This window comes from Gopherus flavomarginatus, chromosome 21, assembly GCF_025201925.1.
Source record: "Gopherus flavomarginatus isolate rGopFla2 chromosome 21, rGopFla2.mat.asm, whole genome shotgun sequence".
NCBI lineage: Eukaryota > Metazoa > Chordata > Testudines > Testudinidae > Gopherus > Gopherus flavomarginatus.
In genome coordinates, this window is record NC_066637.1 from 1,821,953 (window position 1) to 1,841,451 (window position 19,499).

The following is a 19,499-nucleotide window of genomic DNA, read 5'->3' on the forward strand; positions in this document are numbered from 1 at the left end:
CCTGGCCCCCTAGGAAACCAGAGCAGCCACTGCGTGTGCCCTCCAGTCCAGCCCCTCACACGGGACAAGGTGCAGAGCCTTGTGTCAGCCCCGTACCTGCCACAGGTCAGAGGGGGTCTCGGCATGGCTGGAATCCATCCCCTACTATTTCAGGCATGCCAGCTCCAGAGCACCAGGCACTGGGTTTCCTGAGTCCAGTGCAGGCTGGGAGGTGGCAGAGCTGGGGTTAGGCACCATGGGGCAGACAGGCAGCCGGGGGGTCCAGTTCCAGCCGTTTTCCCATGAACCTCTGTGCTTTTTCCTGGTGCTAGGCCCAAGGAGCAGAAGCTGGTATAGGTAGTGCCAGCTTGGCCTGCGGTGCTGGGGGCCAGCCTGGCTCCACTGCTGTGGGAGAAAGCCCCTCCCTGCTCTGCTCCCAGGTGCCAGCCACAGGTGTGGTTTGACTTCTGTACTTGGGGGTGGGGGCAGCAGCTGGGCTGTGCGTGTGTGGGGGAGTTCCATGCCTGCCCGAGACTGGCAGTGTGGGGGGCAATGACCCTGCCCCCCAGACTACACCCATGGTGCCAGCGTCCATGGCAGGAGGCTAGGGGCGAACGCTCGGCTGCTTCTCTCCAGTCCGTGCAGGAGCCTGGGGCCAGGGCTCTGGGCTGCCGAACTAGGAGACGAGGCAGGCTGATCAAACTGCCAGGTTCTTTTTTAGAGTCTCCCCTTCCCTGGCTCCGTGGCTGCGTGAGCCCCTTGTTGGGGCAGTGGCAGGGCAGCTGTAGTTGTGCTGGCCTAGGGGGTTAATGGTTTCCTGGAAAGCTCCCAGCCCTCGTGTGAGGCCCGATCCTCCACCTGAAAATTGGGGTTTCAGCTCAACCCCTTTGTGACATGCCTCCATTCCACAGAAAGCACCACGTTTCCAGCTGTCGCTGGCAAGGGCAGGCGGGCAGAGGCTGGCGTGCTAGGACCCGGGCCAGGCCTTGGAGAGCAAAGCCGCAGGTGGCAGATGGGTTGTGGTGCAGGGAGCCAGGGTGATGGTCTCAGCCAGGGCTGCAGGCTGGAGCCCTGGGCTGAGGGGTAGCGTTCGAGTGCATTTGCTGCCTTCTGCTGGGGACGGAGCTGCCCCTTCTTCACAGCCCCAAGGTGAGGTGTCCGTAGGCTCTCTGGGAATCAGGGTCAGCCCGCACTGTGTGGGTGCTGGGGCTGGCTGGGCAGAGCCTGCCCTGAAGCTCAGACTGCAGCTGGGCGCTTTGGGCTGTGAAGATGTTAAGCTGCTGCCTGGCAGTGCTTGTCCTGGCGAGGCAGGTTGCAGGAGAGCCCCAGGCCAGCCCTGCTGGGTCAAGGCTCTGGGTCTGGGCCTCACCTGCAATGGGACATGTTGGAGGAGGCTGGCTCCTGGCAGTGAGGGTCAGGAGCACTAGCCCTCTGCAGCAGTGCTGCCCCTCACACCGCCCGACTGCTTCCATGCCAGCTAGGCCCCTCCCCACTCTCGCGCCGCCCTCGGCGGCTGTCGTGGTTTCACACCCCCCGGACTCATTTCCAGAAATGGATTTCCTCCCACAAGGGCTTGTGTGTAAAAGCCTCAGCTGAGCGGGTTTGAGCTCACTCATCGCCAGGGGGTTACTGAGAGCATGGATTAGCTGCTGCCTCGCTCTGCGCTGGGCTGCGACCATCTCCCATGAGTAACCCCCGTACCCTGCCCCGGTATGAGCTGGTTCTCTAGGGCTCGAGGATGGGGAGCTGGGCCCTGAAGGTGGCTGGGGTAAGTCCTGCTCACTCTTGGATGTTCCTCACTTGCTCTAGAGTGAAAGAGGAAGCACCCAGGGCTGGTGCAGACTTGCTCTGGGGAGCTTGGGGGAAGTAGGAGAGGCCAGGAGATCTGGCTGGGGATGAGGGCCAGCTCTTTGCATTGGTTAGTTTGTTTCCTACAGGCCAAAATCTGCTGCTTAGTATTGTAGGGGTGAGCACCCCAGTCAGTGGACTCCTGATGCCCCCCATGAGACCTTGGGAAGTTTACAGGAAAACAGCTGAATTCACTGATGGAGGCATTGCTTAGAGCCCCAGGGGCTTTCCAGGAAAGGGGAGACGGGAGGAGAGAAAATGAAAGTTGGGGGGAGCCACCCACAGTTAACAATAATCATAAGTTCATTCATGCCGAAGGCCCTGGAGCTCTTTACAAACTAGCTTTGCCAGGATCGCTTCCCCAACCCTAAAAGGCAGCCACCTCTGGGCTACAATGTGGTAGCATTTGAACAGTGCACAAGCACCCTGAGCCGGCCAGCAGAGAAAGCAGAGCCTGCTGTATTGTCACGCTGAACAAACCCTCGGCGGCAGGGGCCGTGTCTCCACCCCACAGCACCCAGCCCATCCTGTCCCGGCCGCTGAGTGCCATCGTGGTTCACATGAGCAATAATGCGACGGTCGGAGCTATTGAGGTCACGGGACGGGGTGTTTCGTGGGCAGCCCAGCTGCTGTTGTCCATGGGCTGAGTCCTGAGTCCTGTGCTTAGAGCTGAAGAAAAGGGGCTGTGCTGGGGGCCACTGTCTGTCCTGGGCTCCTGGCGGAGACCTGCATCCTGCTGCAGCCAGGGCTCGCACTTGACCTGAACCAGGCAGGCTGGCTCGACAAGAACCTGGGTTTAGTGCCTTACATCACTTGGCACCCTCACCAGGTGGCTGTGCCACCTCTGGCCCACGGGCGTGGGAGGCCGTAAAGTGTCCAGCTCAAAGGTCTCTTTAGAGCAAGCTACGGGGGGGTGGGACCGGGGTCACCTGGTGCAGGGGGCTGAGCTCAGCCTGGCTTGGGTGCCATGTGTCTGTGGAGCTGGGGGACTGCTCGGTGCTCACTTGCCTGGGGCTGGGGAGGGAAGCAGCCAGCCCTGCCCCCTGGCTGCCTGCGTGTCGGAGCAGCCTAGAAACATGGCTGGGGGCTGCTCACTTCCCAGGGCGCTTCTGACTCCAGCCTCTGCTTGGCAACAGGGCCTGGGACCACCAGCTGTGTTTCCCGGCCTGGAGCCCCTCCCTGCTTGTTTCTGCAGCCAGCCCTGAACCCAGCCAGCACCACTTTGCGCACTGGGCCCACATTCGCTAGTGCTGGGGGTACAGAAAGGCAGTGACTTCAGCCCCTGCTACCAGCCTGGAAGGGCTGTTCTCGGGGCAGGACGCTCCAGGCCCCTTCCATGGGCGCTGCTCCCCACCTTCACGCGGCCCTGGTCCAGCTTGGTTGCTTTCCTGCCTCCCGGCTGGGCCTGCTTCAGCGAAAGCACTTTTCTGTAAAAGGGCAGTGCCTGCCCAGCTCCCCACTCCACAGCTCTGCCCCATGGGAGCAGGGAGAAGAGCAGGAGCCCATCTCTGTACCAGTCTCTGACAGACAGGTGGCTGACTGGGCCCCACCTTGGCTCATTGATAGGCACATGTTGGCACCCTGCGGGGCAACGCATCGGCTGGTGTCGCCAGGACAAGGCCAGCTGCAGCTGGCTGTAAATGCTCCTTCATGTGCCAGCTCAGCAGGGAAGCCGAGGAGCGAGGTTCCCCGTCCTCTCAGCCCTGACATCATGGAATCATAGAATCTCAGGGTTGGAAGGGACCTCAGGAGGTATCTAGTCCAACCCCCTGCTCAAAGCAGGACCAACCCCAACTAAATCGTCCCAGCCAGGGCTTTGTCAAGCCTGACCTTAAAAACCTCTAAGGAAGGAGATTCCACCACCTCCCTAGGTAAACCATTCCAGTGCTTCACCACCCTCCCAGTGAAATAGTGTTTCCTAATATCCAACCTAAACCTCTCCCACTGCAGCTTGAGACCGTTACTCCTTGTTCTGTCATCTGCTACCACTGAGAGCAGCCGAGCTCCATCCTCTTTGGAACCCCCCTTCAGGTAGTTGAAAGCAGCTATCAAATTGGAGGGCAGAGCGGGGGGCCCTCGGCTGGGAGGGGTATGGGGAGCCTTGGGCTGCCACTACCTGCGGTGGGGTGAGAGCTCAGGCTGGGGCTCTCCGCTGAAAATTCGCCTTGGGGTGACAGAGTGTGGAGTGCAAGGGGGTGGCAAGGGCTGAGAGGAGGGACTGCAAGGCCGGGGGTGGAGGGCAGGCGTGAGCCTGTTGGAGGCGAGGGAGTGTGGCCATTGCATATGGCATGTGGTTCCTTTCAGACCAACCCAGTGTGTGAGATGGGTGCAGCTGGCTGGGGCAGCGGGCGCTGCCCTGTCCCTCACCGAGTGGGCACATGGCATGTTCCCCAGTGGGGAAACACGAAGGCAGTGGGCGCAGCAGCGGCTGCCTGGGGGAAGATCACACCTCGGCTCAGCAAGGCACCACTGACTCAGCGAGGGGGGCGGGAGGAGGGGCCCAGGCCTCCTCTCGAGGCTGCTGGCGCCAGGCCACAATCTGATCATGGAGCTATGCAAATGGGTGAGTTCATGGGCAGGTTCCAGCACAGCTGTGACAGATTTAAGAGAAAATGATGCAGCCCTTTAATTGAGGCTATCTTCACCGGGAACTCCACCCACGGGCCAGAATCTCCAGGAATCCGCACCCACGTGGCGGGGCTGGCAGGGGCCAGCCTGGCCCAGCAGCCCCTTTGTGGAGTTGTGGGGGCCAGGCTCTGGAGAGATGTGCACCCCTCACCACGTGGGTGAGGGAGAGCAGGTACACATGGAACTGCCCTTCCAGGGCAAGGGGTTTGATGCTGCGGGAGCTGGGTGCATAGGGCCAGCGGGGCCTGTGCTCAGCTGCCATCTCCAGGTGCTGGGAGGGCAGCAAGCAGGGTCTGTGTTACATCCTGTGCACCAGGCCCGGGGCAGGACAACCGCAAGGCACCAGGGCCAGGGACGGACCCAGCGGCGGTGTGTGCAGGTGCAGAAGTGGAGGGAGCTGTCCCCTCCCCAGGCAGCTGGGCCTGAGGGCATGGGCTGCTGGCCCCTCTCAGCTGTTCCATGCCCAGTGTGACAACACCCCATGTACCAGGCTCTGGGAGGTGGGCGTGTAGCCTTTGTCTAGGGGAGAGCTCCCTCCTACCCAGGGCCAGGGGCCGGGGTTGCAGGAGGGGCTGTGGCCTGCCCGGTGGGCTGGGCATGCAGCTGAGGAGGAAGGGAGCCAGGGCCAGAGCCCGTGGGCTGGCCCCACGCCCGGTGCCAGAGTGTGGGCTGGCTGCCCTGCTGGAGCCGCTCAGGGAGCTGGGGCAGCACGGTGGAGCTGGCTCGTATGGCTCTGTTACCGTCTGTAGTGCCTGGAGCCTCCTCCTTTCCGCTCCCCACCCCTCCTGGTCAGGGCCCCACTGCGCCAGGCACTGAACATGCAACACGAAGCCTCTGCCCCGAGGTGCTCACACGAGGGCTTGATGACAGTCAGCTTTTGGGCGGATGGGGCGGGGTGCATAGCCCCCAGCACAACAGGCTCTGTGCCGCAGTGCGGCCCCGGGGCACTAACCGCAGAGCAGTACCAGGGCGTGAGACCCAACAGGCCCTGGTGCCCCGCGGAGGGGCCAGCCCAGCGCGGTGGCCTTGTTGGCAGCTCCCAGAGCTGGAGGTGCAGCACTGACCTACTTGGGCGGCACGTACTCGCTGCGATACCATCATCGGCAAGGGGGAGCTGGGCCCGACTTCCTCTAAGGGAGGAAATCACCTCAGCACCACGGCAGAGATTAAACAGGAGACTGACATTAACCCTCTGCTTCGCAGCCCGCCCCAGCCGTGGTCTCTGCGTATCCCAGCAGAGCAGCTCTGGGGCAGGGGCTGGGTCCGCTGGGGCAGGGAAAGGCGAGGCAAGGAGCCCCGAGTGCCCCAGCCCATGGGCACAGCGGGTGACACAGTCATGTCCCATGGGAGGCCCTGGGCTCTCCCTGCTGCCCAGCCGTGAAGGCAGGTGGCAAGGCCGAGGGGTGACCAGTGGAAGTGGCTGTGTGGAGGGGGCTGGCCCGCCCCACACTATTCCGCAATGCCAGGCACACCCATGGGCTGGCGCTGTCACTCCCGCTGAGTGTCCCGTGCCAGCGGTTGAGCTCAGAGCTGCAGAGGCCCCTTTTCCCCAAAGCGGCCCCCACAGCTCACCCGCCCAGGGGGGATGGGGAAATCACAGGCAGCATGAGACCCCCCCTCAGATCCCCCTGCAGCCCCGGGGTGCTGCTAGCTCCAGCCGCAGCGAGCTGAAAAGAGGGGAGCAGCCCCAGTGGCTTAGGGAGGTGGAGCTGCGTCAGTGAGGAGATGGTGCCATGGGGGGACAGTCAGTGCCAGCAGCTCAGGGCCCTGCGGAGAGGCAAAGCCTGCCTCTGGTGGGGCACTTCGTGCTGTTGGGGCAGGACCCAGCCATGCTCCTACCCACACACATCCTGCCCTGTCCTGGGGGAGGGCGAGGGGGGCCAAGGTGGGGCTTTGCTTGTGGCTGCGTGGCGCACACTGGGCATATATGAGAGTAGCCTAGAAGCCCCAGAAGCTGCCCATGGTGCCACAGGGGTGTGGGCCTGGGCACCATCTCTGCATGGCACCACATTGCTCACGAAAGAACATAACAGCCACACTGGGTCAGACCAAGGGTCCATCTAGCCCAGTATCCTGCCTTCCGACAGTGGCCAATGCCAGGTGCCCCAGAGGGAATGAACAGAACTGGTAATGGTCAAGGGGGAGGGATAACTCAGTGGTTTGAGCATTGGCCTGCTAAACCCAGAGTTGTGAGTTCAATTCTTGAGGGGGCCACTTAGGGAACTGAGGTAAAAATGTGTCTGGGGATTGGTCCTGCTTTGAGCAGGGAGTTGGACTAGATGACCTCCTGAGGTCCCCTCCAACCCTGAGCTTCTATGATAAGTGATCCCTCCCATTCCCAGCTTCTGGCAAACAGAGGCTAGAGACACTGTCCCTGCCCATCCGGGCTAATAGCCACTGAAGGACCTTACCTAGTTCTCATTTTAAAGCAGAACCATGGGGCCTGGTTCGCACTCACTGAGGCTGTCTCAGGAGTGTCTGGCGCAGCATGCCCTGGTCACAGACTCAGGCAGGGCATGGCGCTGGCCGGTTGCTCCAGGTCTGGGCAGAGCAGGGTGGCTGGGAAGTAAAGTAACAGCCGGAGATGCCCAGCTCAGACTGGCCGGGGGCCAGGGTCATGGTGCTGAGCTCAGCGCAGGGGCCCTGGTGCACCTCCTCTGAGCTGGGGCTGCAGGGCCCTGCTTCGTGCTGTCCTGACAGGGACCACCCCCTGCTCTCTCCTGGGCTTGCCCTACACCAGGGCTCCTGCAGGAGGTGGGCCGGGCCCTGGACCTGCGCTGGGGTATCCCCAGGCTCTCGCAGTGGACCCCTGGTGCTGACGAGCTGTGTAGTGTCACTGTGCATTGGAGGGGATCCGAGCAGGTATACCAGCAGCCCCTGGCCATGCTCATCACTTGGCCTGCAGGTGGGGCGGCTAGCAGAAAGCAGGCTGCTCGTGTCCTGGCCTGGCCGCTGCCAGCCCAGCCCTGCCCTGCCCCGTTGCTCCATATCACACCCCCACGGAGGTGGGTCTTGTCCCACCCTGGTACTGAGTTCGGCTCTGTGGGGACCACTGAGCCGAACTCACGCCTGCCCAGCGTCCTCCTTGGAGCCATGGCAGTGAGGGGCGGGACCCTGCCAGCTCAGCCTGAGCATGCTAGCTGGGCTGGGAGCCCCACTTCCGCTCTGCTGAGTAGCCTGCTGCCAGGAGCACCGTGCCCTCCGATTCCTAGGAAAGTGGTTAGCTCAGAGCCACTTACAGGAACAACTGCACCAGGCTGCTTATGCAACACTTTCTGGTGCCCTTTCAGTGTTAACCACACGCCCCGGTTCTCCTCCTTTACCAGAAGCAGTACCCATGACAGGAGCCTGGCCTGAGGTCGCCCCTGCTTCCGGCCATGCACCTCCGCACCCAGCGTTCCCTGCAGCAGGGCTGTGAGCCGGAGGCCTCCAGAGGCTGTGCTGCGCAAATGCCACACACCAAGCAGCTGATACAGGCAGGGGAAAATACCCAGCAGGGGCTGGCAGGGGGCATTCCCAGGGGGAGGGGGCTGAGTGCTCCAGTGGGTTAGTCACGCAATGCGTGCCGCAGCCGCCCTGCCGGGAAGGGCTCCGGGTAATGCTCCACGGTGACAGCTTGGCTCCTAGTGGGGCTGTGCAGCCCCGGCCAGCCTGGCTCTGCCCGTGGCACATGCAGGGGGGAGGAGGCTTGGCAGCACTGCCTGAGAACATGCTCTGGGTCCGCTGTGTTGCTCATGCAGGTGCTGGCTTCGCAGTGTTGCCATCTTAGGTGATTTTAGTGTGAGCCTCATGCTATTTGGTGTGTTCTTAAAGCTCCAGCTCCTGGAGTCAAGTGACTGCTGAGCAGCTTGCCTTTCATTAACAAACCCAGCACATGTCCTGCCCTGCAGGGTGTGGGGCAGCACCTGGAAACAAGTCCCAAATACAGTCTACAGGTGCAGCGGCTGGGACTTGACGTAGGCACGTTTCAATCAAACTCAGGCCCCAAATCCAGCTGGGCTCATGTGTCATCCATGGCCCCAGCCCGGCTTTCTCTCCTGACCCCCTGAGCGGTCCCCAGTGGGTACCTGGCACACGCGCTACGCCGCAGACAGCTAACCCTGCTCCTGTGCCAGCAGGACTCCATCTGCAGGGGGCTCGGGCTCTACGTTTGACAGCCTGAAGGCTGACAGGCAGGGCGAGCCTGGGGGTGGGGTGTGCACTGTGATAGCCTGGCCCAGCGCAAGGTTTTCCTGCTGCTCTTCAAACTGAGGTTCAGGCCCATGTTTGTTGCTGGGCACAGGCCCGTTGGAGCTGCTCTGCACTGGGTCTGCTAGCGCAGGGACTGGGGCACCCTCACCTAAGCCAAGTCTGTTTGGGTGCAAGGGCTGATCACTTATTACTGGTACAATAGCACCAGCTGCGATCAGCCACTCCCCCAATTATAACAGGCCATGCACTGACCCTTACTGAGAGACAGTCCCTGCCCCAAAGAACCGAGGCAGACAAAAGTGGGAAGAGAAACTGAGGCATGGGGTGCAGATGGTCCGAAGGTGACTTGCCCAAGGTGACCCAGGGACAAGAATAGTGCCTAGGCCCCCCCAGCCCCAGGCCCAGGCCCAGGCCCCCTGCCTTCCCCACTGGACTATGTGGCCCCCTTGGGCAGGGGCAGCTCTAGACATTTCGCCGCCCCAAGCATGGCAGCATGCCACGGGGGGCGCTCTGCCGGTCGTCGGTCCCGTGGCTCCAGTGGACCCACCACAGGCACGCCTGCGGGAGGTCCACCGGAGGCGCGGGACGCTGCCCTCCCGGCAACCGGCAGAGCACCCCCAGTGGCATGCCACCCCAAGCACGTGCTTGGCATGCTGGGGCCTGGAGTCACCCCTGCCCTTGGGAGAGTGGAGAGTGCATCTGACTCCTGCACTGCAGTGGGGGATGCGCCGAGGTTCCTTCTGGTGTGTGTGATGTGTCGAACTGGGACCGTTCTTACTGTGGGCTGTGAATGCTGAGTGGCAGTGTTGGCCGGGAAGGACGGGCTGCATTGGGGGAGGAGAGACTGGCCTTGAAGGAAGATACCTGAGCGTGGAACATGAGAACCCAGGACGGGGTTAGAGGCCAGATGACACCTCTGCCCGGGAAGCTGAACAAAGCTGGGGAGTGAGACAGTTTCAGGAGCTGGCTGGGGAATGGAAGCCCATACAGGGCTCTGACCCCCTAGTGGGGCTGTGGTGCTCCTGGGACCCCAAGATGGACCTAATTGGAGAGGATCCCGTTGTCTGTGCCTGAATGACCTGTCTTGGACTGTGTTCCTGTCGTCTAAATAAACCTTCTGTGTTACTGGCTGGCTGAGAGTCCCGGTGAATCGCAGGAACCGGGGGTGCAGGGCCTGGTGTCCCCCCACACTCCGTGACAACCTCCCCCAGGCTCCGGTGCAACAGGGGTCACCTGGAGGGCAGCGATTGCAGCACCTGCTGCTCTGGACTCTGCTGCAGCCCGGGTGGGACGAGGCAGTGGGCACCGGTTGGCCTGTCCCACCCTCGGTGCAGGGCTGGGCGCTAGCTACAAGCGTCGAACCAGTGCCAGCTAAGGAAGCGTGGCTGACGGCTCCTCTCGCGCGCTAAGGCCTGGCTGCTGATGCTGACCTGTGGCAGCCCCTTGGTTTTAGCTCTGGGCTCCCGGAGGGCCCGGGGCTGGTGGGTGCAGCAGCTGTGAGCCTGCTCCAGTCCCTGGCAACGTTCCCCTCTCTCCCCTAGGGCTTTCTGGCTGCACTGCTGCTGACCGGCAGCGGGTTTCCGTTGTTGGGCACCCTGAAGCCACGAGCAGCCAGGACTGGCAGTGAGCCCAGGAGGGCGAGGAGCCCGGCGGACTCTGCACTGGGGCTGCACCATCACCAGCAGCACCAGAGACTCATTGCTAGACACAACTGTGCACCTGACGACCCCTTGTACTCGCCAAGGCGCTGCTGCCAGACGTGCCCGGCAGGTGAGGCTTGGCGTGCCCCCAGCCCTGCACCTGGCTCAGCACTCTGCAAACAGGAGGGACTCCGGCCCCGGGAGCTGGGGAACTGAGGCACAGATTGGCTCAGTGATTTGCTGAGGTTACAGAGGCGTCACCGGCAGCGCTAGGACCTGCTCTAGTCACTGCCCGAGGCCCCCCCCCACCAGCAAAGGAATAAGGGGTGGGGGCAAGGGCAGGGCATCGCTCCAAAACATGGGGTGCGCAGGGGCTGATGCTGGTCAGAGAGCCCAGAAGGCCTGGAGGGACCGACTCAGTCAGCCAGCCTGAACCCCTGGGTATCCTGGGCCACCCCCCATCCCCAGCGCCTGTGACTAACCCACACACTCACCCCAGCTGGTGTTCTTTGCAGGGAAGTTTATGACGGCTCCCTGCACGAGCCGTGGCTACGACACGGCCTGCGAGCGCTGCCCACCCGGCACCTACCTCTCCTTCCAGAACCTCGAGCGGGAATGTCGAAAGTGCTCCGAGTGCCAAGCGGAAGGTAAGATGCTGGGCAGGCCCCCTCACTGGGACAGGAGCCCAGCCACTCCAGCACCAAGCCACCAGCCTCTCGGCCAGCCCTTCCCCTCCCCACCGGCTGGGGCCCTCGAGGGCAGGATAAAGCCTGGGGAACCTGGGCCTGTGACGAAGTGGGAATGTTCTTGCTGTGTTCTCAGGGCTGGTGCTTCCATTTAGGCGACCGGGGCACCAGGATTTGGGAGGGTGGCATTTTGCCGCCCTTGGCAGCAATTCAGCAGCGAGGGTCCTTCCGCACTCTGGGTTGTCGTCGGCAATTCTGCGGCGGGTCCTTCACTTGCTCCGGGACCCACTGCCGAAGTGCCCCGAAGACTGGGAGCACAGAAGGACACCCCTCCCCACCGCAGAATTGCCGCCAACGACCGAAGGACCCCTGCCTAGGGCGCCAAAAACCCTGGCACCCCTCCTGTGTGTTCTGTGAATGCTGAGTGGGGCTATTGACCTGGGAAGGTGGCAAGGGAGTTGGGCTGGGACGGCCTGCACTGGGGAAGGCAGGATACCTGCTCATGTAACCTGAGAACCAGGAGGGAGGTTGGAGGCCAGGTGACACCTCTGCCCGGGACACTGGACAAAGGACACAAAGGCTGGGGGAGGGGCCGGGGGAAGGCCAGGAAGGAGACGGCTGGAGGGAGTTTCAGTTTTGAGCTGGCTGGGAAATGGAGAGGGGCACCCCAACGGGGCTTGGGCTTCCCAACAGGGCTGTGGCCTCCCCGAAGGCCCCAGATGGACCAAACTAAAGGGGGTCCTGTTGTCTGTAAAGGCAAGACCTGTTTTAGACCCTGTTCCTGTCATTTAAATAAACCTTCTGTGTTACTGGCTGGCTGAGAGTCACATCTGACTGCAAAGTGGGGGTGCAGGACCCTGTGGCTTCCCCAGGACCCCGCTGGGGTGGACTCGCTGTGGGAAGCGCACGGAGGGGCAGAGGATGCTGAATGCTCCAAGGAGAGACCCAGGAGGTGAAGCCGTGTGAGCTTCTTGCCCTGAACAAGTCTGCTCCAAGGGAGAGGAGGCTCCCCAAAGTCCTGCCTGGCTTGGTGGGGAGCAGTTCCAGAGCATCGCCCGGGGACTCTGTGACAGGGCCCCACTCTGAGAAGGAAGCAGCCCCCTTCTCCTCCCCTCCGCACAGAGGCCTGCTCAGGAAGCCTGTCCTGTGTTCAGCTTCCCAGGTCGTGCTGAAGAACTGCACCGAGACCAGCAACATCGAGTGCGGCTGTGGGGCCGGCCACTTCATGCAGTGCACAGACCCTGCCTGCAGAGACTTCACCTGCCAGGAATGTCGCCGGTGCAAGGGCAGGGGCACCCGTCACAACTGTGAGTGTCCAGAGCGCTGCCCGCTGCCTTCGAATCCTGGCACTGCCCCCCTCACTGTCCCCTGCCTGCCCTGCTGCCCCCCACGCTGCCATCCGCCCACCCTACTGCCCCCCATGCTGCTACCACCTGCCCCCACCCTGCTTCCCCCCACGCTGCCCCCGCACTGCTGTGCCTTCCACACTTCCCCCCGCCTGCCCTACTGCCCCCATGCTGCCCCCGCTCGCCCCCACCCTGCTGCCCCCATGCTGCCCCGCACTGCTGTGCCTTCCACACTTCTGCCCCCATGCTGCCCCCGCTCGCCCCCACCCTGCTGCCCCCTGTGCTGCCTCCCACACTGCCCCCACCTGCCCTGCTGCCCCCGCCCGCCCCCACCCTGCTGCCCCATGCTGCCCCCCTGCACTGCCCCTGCCCGCCCTGCTGCCTCCCATGCTAACCCCCGCCCTCCCCCCGCCCACCCTGCTGCCCCCCCACACTGTCCCCGCCTACCCTGCTGCCCCCACGCTGCCCCCAGCCCACCCTGCTGCCCCCTGCCCCCGCCCTGCTTCCGCCTCTGCTGCCCTCCCACTCTGCCCCCTGCCTGTCCTTCTGCCCCCCATGCTGCCCACCCCCACCTGCCCTGCTGCCCCGTCTGCCCTGCTGCTTTCGAATCCTGGTGCTGCCCCCTGCACTCCTGTGCCTTCCACACTGCCCCCTGCCCAACTTGCTGCCCCTGCGCTACCCCCCCCGCCCTGCTTCCCCCAGCCTTGCTGCACTGTTCCTGCCCCCCCCCCGGCTCACTGTGGCCTCAGGCCGTGGCCCAGCTGGCTGAGGGAGTGCTGCTCAGTGGTGGGAGCACATCCACTGCGGTCTCCGACGCCCGCATGGCCTGTAGCCCACGCTAGGGGCAAGGGAAAGGCTTTGCCTAGGCGAGCACCCGGCGGTGTGAGCTCAGCGCATGGTGTCTGAGCCGTGTCTAGCATTTAATGCATTAAATGTGCAGCCTGCTGGGGAACACGCTCTAAACCCCCCACACATCCCCCTTGCGAGGGAGACCCGCTGCCCCCCATGCTGAGGCCACTCAACTGCTGCTGGGCCTGCCCCTTCAGCACCCTGCTGCCCTGGGCTCCCGCCAAGAAATCTGTGCTACGAACCTAGGCCCGTCCCAAGAACCTCCCACCTCGCCTGCTGCAAGCCCCCCCCGCACCTCCCAGGACATGCCCGCCTCCCTTACTCCCAGGCCACACCGCTCTCCTTGCTGGCAGGCGCTAGCTATGTCCAATGTCTTTCAGGTTCAGAGAAGGAGGATGCCCAGTGTGGGGATTGCCAGCCTGGCTTCTACCTGGAGGGCAGCGAGTGCCGAGCATGTGCCACGTAAATATCTGGGATTTCTTGCTTTGCTTCCCCCTCCAGCTCTCCCATTAGATACCCTCCACACTGAACGGGATTGCAGCCAACCTTGAGACCAGCAGCCCCGGCCCCCTGCGACCGGCAGGGCCAGAAAGCTAGGCTGGGGTGGCACGAGAACACAGTGGCTAAGGCAGGGGGCTAGGGCCTGGGTTGGACTCTGAGGCACCCTGTGCCCCATGACACCCTCCTAGGGATTTGCACACTGGCTGCAGATGCCAGTACAGCTGTTAATGAGGCAAACTCCGTGCCATGGCGCTCTCCCGGCTCCCGCTGGCTGTGACAATAGTTATGAGCCCCAGAACTTGACAGGGATGGTTTGTCAGCAAACTCAGGCCAGGAAGTGCCTTATCTGCAAGTCACCCGATCCAAGAGCAGAAGCACTCTCAGGTGGCTGGCTGACCACTCACACACTGTCGCTAGCAAATACCAGTCCCTGGGGTTTGCAACCCCCCGGTGTGACCCATCCAGCAGAGCCCGTGTGTGCATGTCGTGGAGCATGTGCAGACACCAGGATGATGGGCTGGAGAACAGAGACTAGGGCTACACTCCAGGTAACACAGGGCTTGTCTACATGTGGCATCGTTCCTGATTGACTCCGTGGTCTGGAATCGGAGTGGCCACGCATGGAGCTGCTCAGGCACACCTGGTACACTTGCCATTCACCCCCTGCCTTAATCTGCATTAATGGGCACGTGGAGACAAGCCCCTATTCAAACCAAACAGCTGTCTGGGGTTGGGCACCGGGGGCATAGGAAGGTCTCTCCAAAGCAGCCCGTGGAACATGGCAGGGCTGGCGGTGGGACACTGGCCCTGACAGCCACACCGGCGCTAGTGCCAAGATGCTCGCTCTCCCGGCGCTCTGGGAAAGGACAGGTTCGATGCCCACTTTCTGTTTCTCTTCACCATTCTCCTCCGCAGCCAGATCCCCGAGAAGTGCGGCGAAGGGTGCGGCAGGCCATGTGGTGGCAGCAGCCAAGGTAGGTGGGAGGGTGGCACCTGGGGAGGTGCTGGCATCGGGTGCTGTGCTCAGGCACTAGTCATGGAGGGGGGCGAGCGCTGGCCCAGAATGTGCTGAAGGGGCTGCGGGAATAGGGCTGCGGGCTGTGCCTGGCATCCAGGGCGAACGCAGGTCTACTTGGGGTGCGGGGGGGAGGTGGCTTGAGGCGGGTTCTGCAGGGATTCAGTGCTCGGGGAGGCCCTGCCTCCTTGCACCATTGCCTAGCCAGGAGCAGCGGTACCGAGCCCCCCGGACCTTGCATGCTCGTCCCCAGACCCCAGCTGCCTCGGTGCGGGTCCATCCCGCCCCCTCCTGCGGCAGGGCCTGCTCTCAGCTCATTCACGCTGGTGGAGAGGAGAACTGGAGTAACTGCCCTGTGATTCCTGAGCCAGGCAGCCCCTCGCATGCTGTGAGCTGTGGCCAGGCTGAACTCCGGCACTGCTGGGCGAGGCCCCAAAGGAGCAGAGAGCCCTTGGTCTGGCCTGGGCTGGCACAAGGGCCTCTGTGGGGAGCTGAGTGGAGCATAATGCAGGCAACGGAGCTGGAGCCTCCTGCGTCTTTGTTTCAGGCTTTGGGCTGGAGTACATCCTGCTGGGCCTCGTGGGGCCCCTGTTCCTGGGAGCACTTGTCATCTACCACAAGAGGAGGACGCTCAGTAATGATTCCCCAGCAGCCGGTAAGCCACCCCCACGCATGCCTAGCCATTCGCCACCCCCTCGTGTTCGACTCTGCATCTTGCACAGCAGAGCCCCTGGCCGGGGCTAAGGACGGCCCCGTGCTCAGAGCACTGGGGCACTGACTAATGGCTCCGTCTCTCTCCTAGCAGGTGAGGCCGCAGCAGTTAAAGACTCGACGCTGCAGCAGGTGAGAGCCCAGCCCGGGCACACAGGACCTGGCCTGGGCCAAGCGCACTGCCCATGCTGACTGTGCCATCGGCAGGGCCCATGCTCTGGGGTCTGGCTGCCCCTGCCCTGCAGCGCTCACACATGCTGCTGGGGGCGGGCGTGGCGGCTGGCCCTGTGCGTGCTGCGGCCTGGAGGCTGAGGGCATTTGCAGCCGTTCATGTTCGCTCAGATCCAGGTGAAGGGGGGGTCGTTCTCCCCTGCAGGCTGGTCATTGGCACTAGGAGATGAGTTTGATGGGTCTCAGCTAGTCCCCAGTGAACAGGTGCCCACCCCCAGCTCAAGGCCCCTTCACTGGCAGCCTCAGCAGAGGGGCTGGGGACTGAATGGACCAGGTAGGTCTCCCTCTTATTTCAGAGCAACGTACCTTGACCCAGGATGTCTGCTCAGCCAGGAAATTCCTCCTACGCCCCCACCCCCTGCCCCTGCTCGGTAGGGAGCTGCCCACTAGGCAGGTTTCTCTCCTGCTCTGCTGCACCAGGCTGCTGGCTCCCCGGTCCAAGAGATCAGGGCTTCCCTTGCGAACGGTGGCTTCTTTCTGTTCCAGGCCTCAGCGTGTCCTTCTGGCTCCGCGGAAAAGCTCCTGGAGTCGCAGGGTTTGCTCCACCTTCAGGTCACGGAGGCATCGCAAGTGAACGGCAACGCCTGTCCAGTCAGGCCCCTTGGCGGCCAGGACACCTGGGAGTCACCCGCGGAGCCCCAGGACACAGCAAGTAAGCCATGCACTGCAGAAAGGTGCCTTGTGCCATGGCACATGCGGCCACCCTGGCTGCTTGCCACCATCCCAGCCCCCCACCCTAGGCACGGGGGCTGGCACAGGCCCATCAGACAGCTGGCAGCTCAGCACTGGCACCCCCTCAGCCCCTCCTTCTCTGCAGGCTGCTTTGCTCCTGGCTGACGCTCTGTTTCGCTGTCCCGCAGGGCCCCTCCCAGGCATTCTCCCGCAGGGCAGCAAGCTGTACGACATCATCAACACGGTGCCTGTGCGGCGCTGGAAGGAGTTCATGCGGGTGCTGGAGCTGCACGACGGCGAGATCGAGGTGGTGGAGCTGGAGTTCGCCCACGTCCGGGACCAGCAGTACGAGATGCTGAAGAGGTGGTACCAGCAGAAGAATGCCACGCTGGAGTCCATCTTCTCGGCCCTGGAGCGCATGGAGCTGGCCGGCTGCGCTGAGGAGCTGAGGCAGCGGCTGCAGAGGTGCCCATGAGCCTGCCCAGCAGTGAGCGGCTGACGCTGCTAGCCAGGGCTGGCTTCCCCGGCTCCCCTCTATGGGCTCTGACTTGGGATGGGAAGGAGAAAGCCTCTCCCAGGCCAGCGGAGCCAGCCCTGCTGTCACTGCGGGCAGGGCCTGCCATGGCCTGGTGCTTGCAGGAGCCCTGTCAGCAGATCTGGCTGCTGCCCTACAACCAGGAAGCTGCATCCCTGGACCCTAGTGATGGAGGGCAGATCTCTGAGTGCCCTGAGCAATGCTGTGCCCGGGGCCAGCGAAGGCGCACGTCACTCCTCTGCAAAATGGCGGCACTGGGTTGAGAGGGGACACACAGCAGGCATCACCGCTCCCTCCCCTTCAAGGAAAGCCTGTAAGTGCCACTTGGCTTCACATCTCAGCCTACGAGGAGCCGGGTGTGCGGATGGCAGCGGTCACCCTGCAAAGGACAGCGGGGGAAGCAATGCACCCCCGGAGCAACAGACTTGGTGGTGGCAGCAGACCAAGGCAGGCAGAGGGACGGTCTCAGCATCATTGTCTCTATGCTGCTGCTGAGTCGTGCTTCCCTTGCCCGGCCCTCAGCCACAGCTGGACTCCATTTCCAAACGGGACTCTCCAGGGGCACAGACGCTGCCAGAACTGGGGGGCAGAAACCCCGCCCCACAGGACGCAGGCCCTGGAGAACCCTCTGCGCCCTCCCCAGCTGTGCCCAGTGGCAGGATGCAACAGGCACTTCTCCCACAACCCCAGCTTTCCCTCTGAAGGGGTAATTGGGGGCCTGCTGGAAAGTCCCTCCCATCCTGCTAGGTTTACAAATCAAACCCTGCTCAGCTGGCTCCAGGCACAGGGAATGGAGCATCCCCAGCTGGTTTGCATTAAGCAGCCCTAGCTAGACTGAGCACCCTGGAGCAGCGCAGGGCTGGGGCTGGAGCACCTGCTGGCAGCTTACTGCTAACTCTCACAGCTGAGGCTGGGAGTCTGGGCAGCTTCCTCGATCCCCTTGGCTAAGGAAGGGAGCATGTCTCCTGGCTATTCAGGGCACCAGGCAGTCCCCTGGGCCCTGCCACTGAGTCAGGGCAGGATCCTGGGCCAGTCAGCTCACCGCTGTGGCCCCATTTCCCCGTGTGGGATGCTGCTAACCTCCGTTGGGCAGTGGGAGCTCACTGAGCCCCGGGGGTGGGAGGCGCTGCCGCAAAGGGCTGGTTCTAGTGTCAGTGTCCAGGCTCCCCGGGAGGAGGGGGCTCAGGACCAAGCCAGATCAGAATTGAGCTGAGGGGGCTCCTGGAGCCCCGGTGCTGAGATGGCCTCGTCCTGTGCCCATTGCTGACCTGACAACACTAGCAGAGGGGTGACTCCGCTAGTGCTCCCTCTGGGCTCAGCATCCCTTGGGGCTCCACACTGCCCGTACTTGAGTCCCTCGCCTGGCCCCAGCCTGCCTAGCAACCTTAAGCCACCTCGGGGAGATGACAGCTTGCCCATCTGGGAGCCTCGCTCCAGGGCTTGCCATCTCTGCTGAAAAAGCACTTTGTGTATGTGCCTGTGTGGCCAAACTCAGGAAGAAAAGTCTAGCTGCCCCCCACCCCAGAAACAACATGCTCTGGCACAGAGCCTTAAAGGGAAGGGAGACTGGGTGGTATGGCCCCGGAGACCTGCCTTGCTGGCTAGCTACAAGATTCACCCATCACGTGGGAGCCTTTAAAAGCAGCCTGGCTCCATTACTGCCACCTGGGGCCTCTGCTGGCCCCAGGTGGAGGCAGGTTTTCCAGTCCCCCGTGGCCAGTTCAGCTGCGAGTGGCTTAGTCCAACAGCCCCCCTGGGGAGGGCTGGGGCAGCGCTGCTTGGGGGAATGGGAGCACTGTACCAGTAAGTATTGTTACTTATCGTCGGTAGACATTTTATGTCACTTATTTGTATTGCTGGCTCTGTCCTGCAGTAGCAGGGGCAGACCTGTTCTGTTCTCGTGCTGCAACGGGACAGTGCCTCTTCGGAGCTTGGGGCTCCCCCAGCTACCTGAGGAGAGGAGGCGAGTTTGTACCTTATTTATACCCCACGTTGCCTTGAAGAAACTGATCAGAATCAGTTACGTCACACCCACTGCCGCTGCTTCGTGAGCGAAAAGGGGGCTCAGCCCTCCTGCTGGGAAGCCCTGTCTGGTTCTCTGCTGGGGGAGGGTCCCTAACAGCAGGTGTTTGTGGTGGGGCAGGTCGTGCTGAGCCCCAGGGGAGTTGGAGATGCTCAGCGTCACGGAGGTCAGACCGTTGGTGCCCCAGCTCCTAGTCTAGGGGCTTCAGTGATCCCTGTCTCAGTGTACGGAGACGGAGGAGCAGCCAGCACCTTCCTGAGCAAGTATCTCTGGTCCAGCTGGGCCTGGGAGCATGGCGCCTGGCTGCAGGCTGTGGCTGCGTGTCGAAGGGGGCTCTGGAATGTGCACGCAAGGAACGGCAGAGCTGTTTCTGGGGTGACTGGGTCAGGGGACAGGGCTCTTCCCCTGTGTTGGTAACTGACAATAAATCAGTGTGGTGTTGCTCAGCCTCAGGAGTGGCTTTTCTTCTGGAAGGGGCTGGAGGCTGGGAAATGCCCAGTCCCTGAGCTTGGGGAGAACTAGCTGCTCCCAATCCCTTATCTCTGGACAGTCCCAAATACCTCAGGGACTAAGGCACCAAGGGGATGCTGGGGGCACTTGAAATCCAATCCAGAGGGCTGGGCTGATGTCAATGCCTGTGGCTA

The 19,499-nt window shown here is 62.8% G+C and overlaps 2 protein-coding genes across 2 annotated transcripts in view; one reads left to right on the forward strand and one right to left on the reverse strand.

The window, feature by feature from the left end:
* ESPN (espin) overlaps positions 1–19,499 on the reverse strand; it is a 153,109-nt gene that overhangs the window by 48,523 nt on the left and 85,087 nt on the right. The window lies entirely within an intron of this gene.
* On the forward strand, positions 1,472–18,536 carry TNFRSF25 (TNF receptor superfamily member 25). Its single transcript, XM_050931607.1, has 10 exons — positions 1,472–1,747; positions 10,188–10,416; positions 10,802–10,933; positions 12,127–12,279; positions 13,548–13,629; positions 14,584–14,642; positions 15,231–15,338; positions 15,486–15,526; positions 16,112–16,277; positions 16,486–18,536. The coding sequence occupies exons 1-10, from the start codon at positions 1,718–1,720 to the stop codon at positions 16,770–16,772; spliced, it is 1,287 nt and encodes a 428-aa protein (XP_050787564.1). The 5' UTR covers positions 1,472–1,717; the 3' UTR covers positions 16,773–18,536.

What these genes read in the sequence shown, in the direction of transcription:
- TNFRSF25 (XM_050931607.1), top strand. Translation starts at nt 1,718, where the DNA reads ATGGGGAGCTGGGCCCTGAAGGTGGCTGGG. An exon ending in CTGCCAGACGTGCCCGGCAG is followed by an intron (nt 10,417 to 10,801) that starts GTGAGGCTTGGC and finishes TGTTCTTTGCAG; the next exon opens with GGAAGTTTATGACGGCTCCC. An exon ending in CAGGGGCACCCGTCACAACT is followed by an intron (nt 12,280 to 13,547) that starts GTGAGTGTCCAG and finishes AATGTCTTTCAG; the next exon opens with GTTCAGAGAAGGAGGATGCC.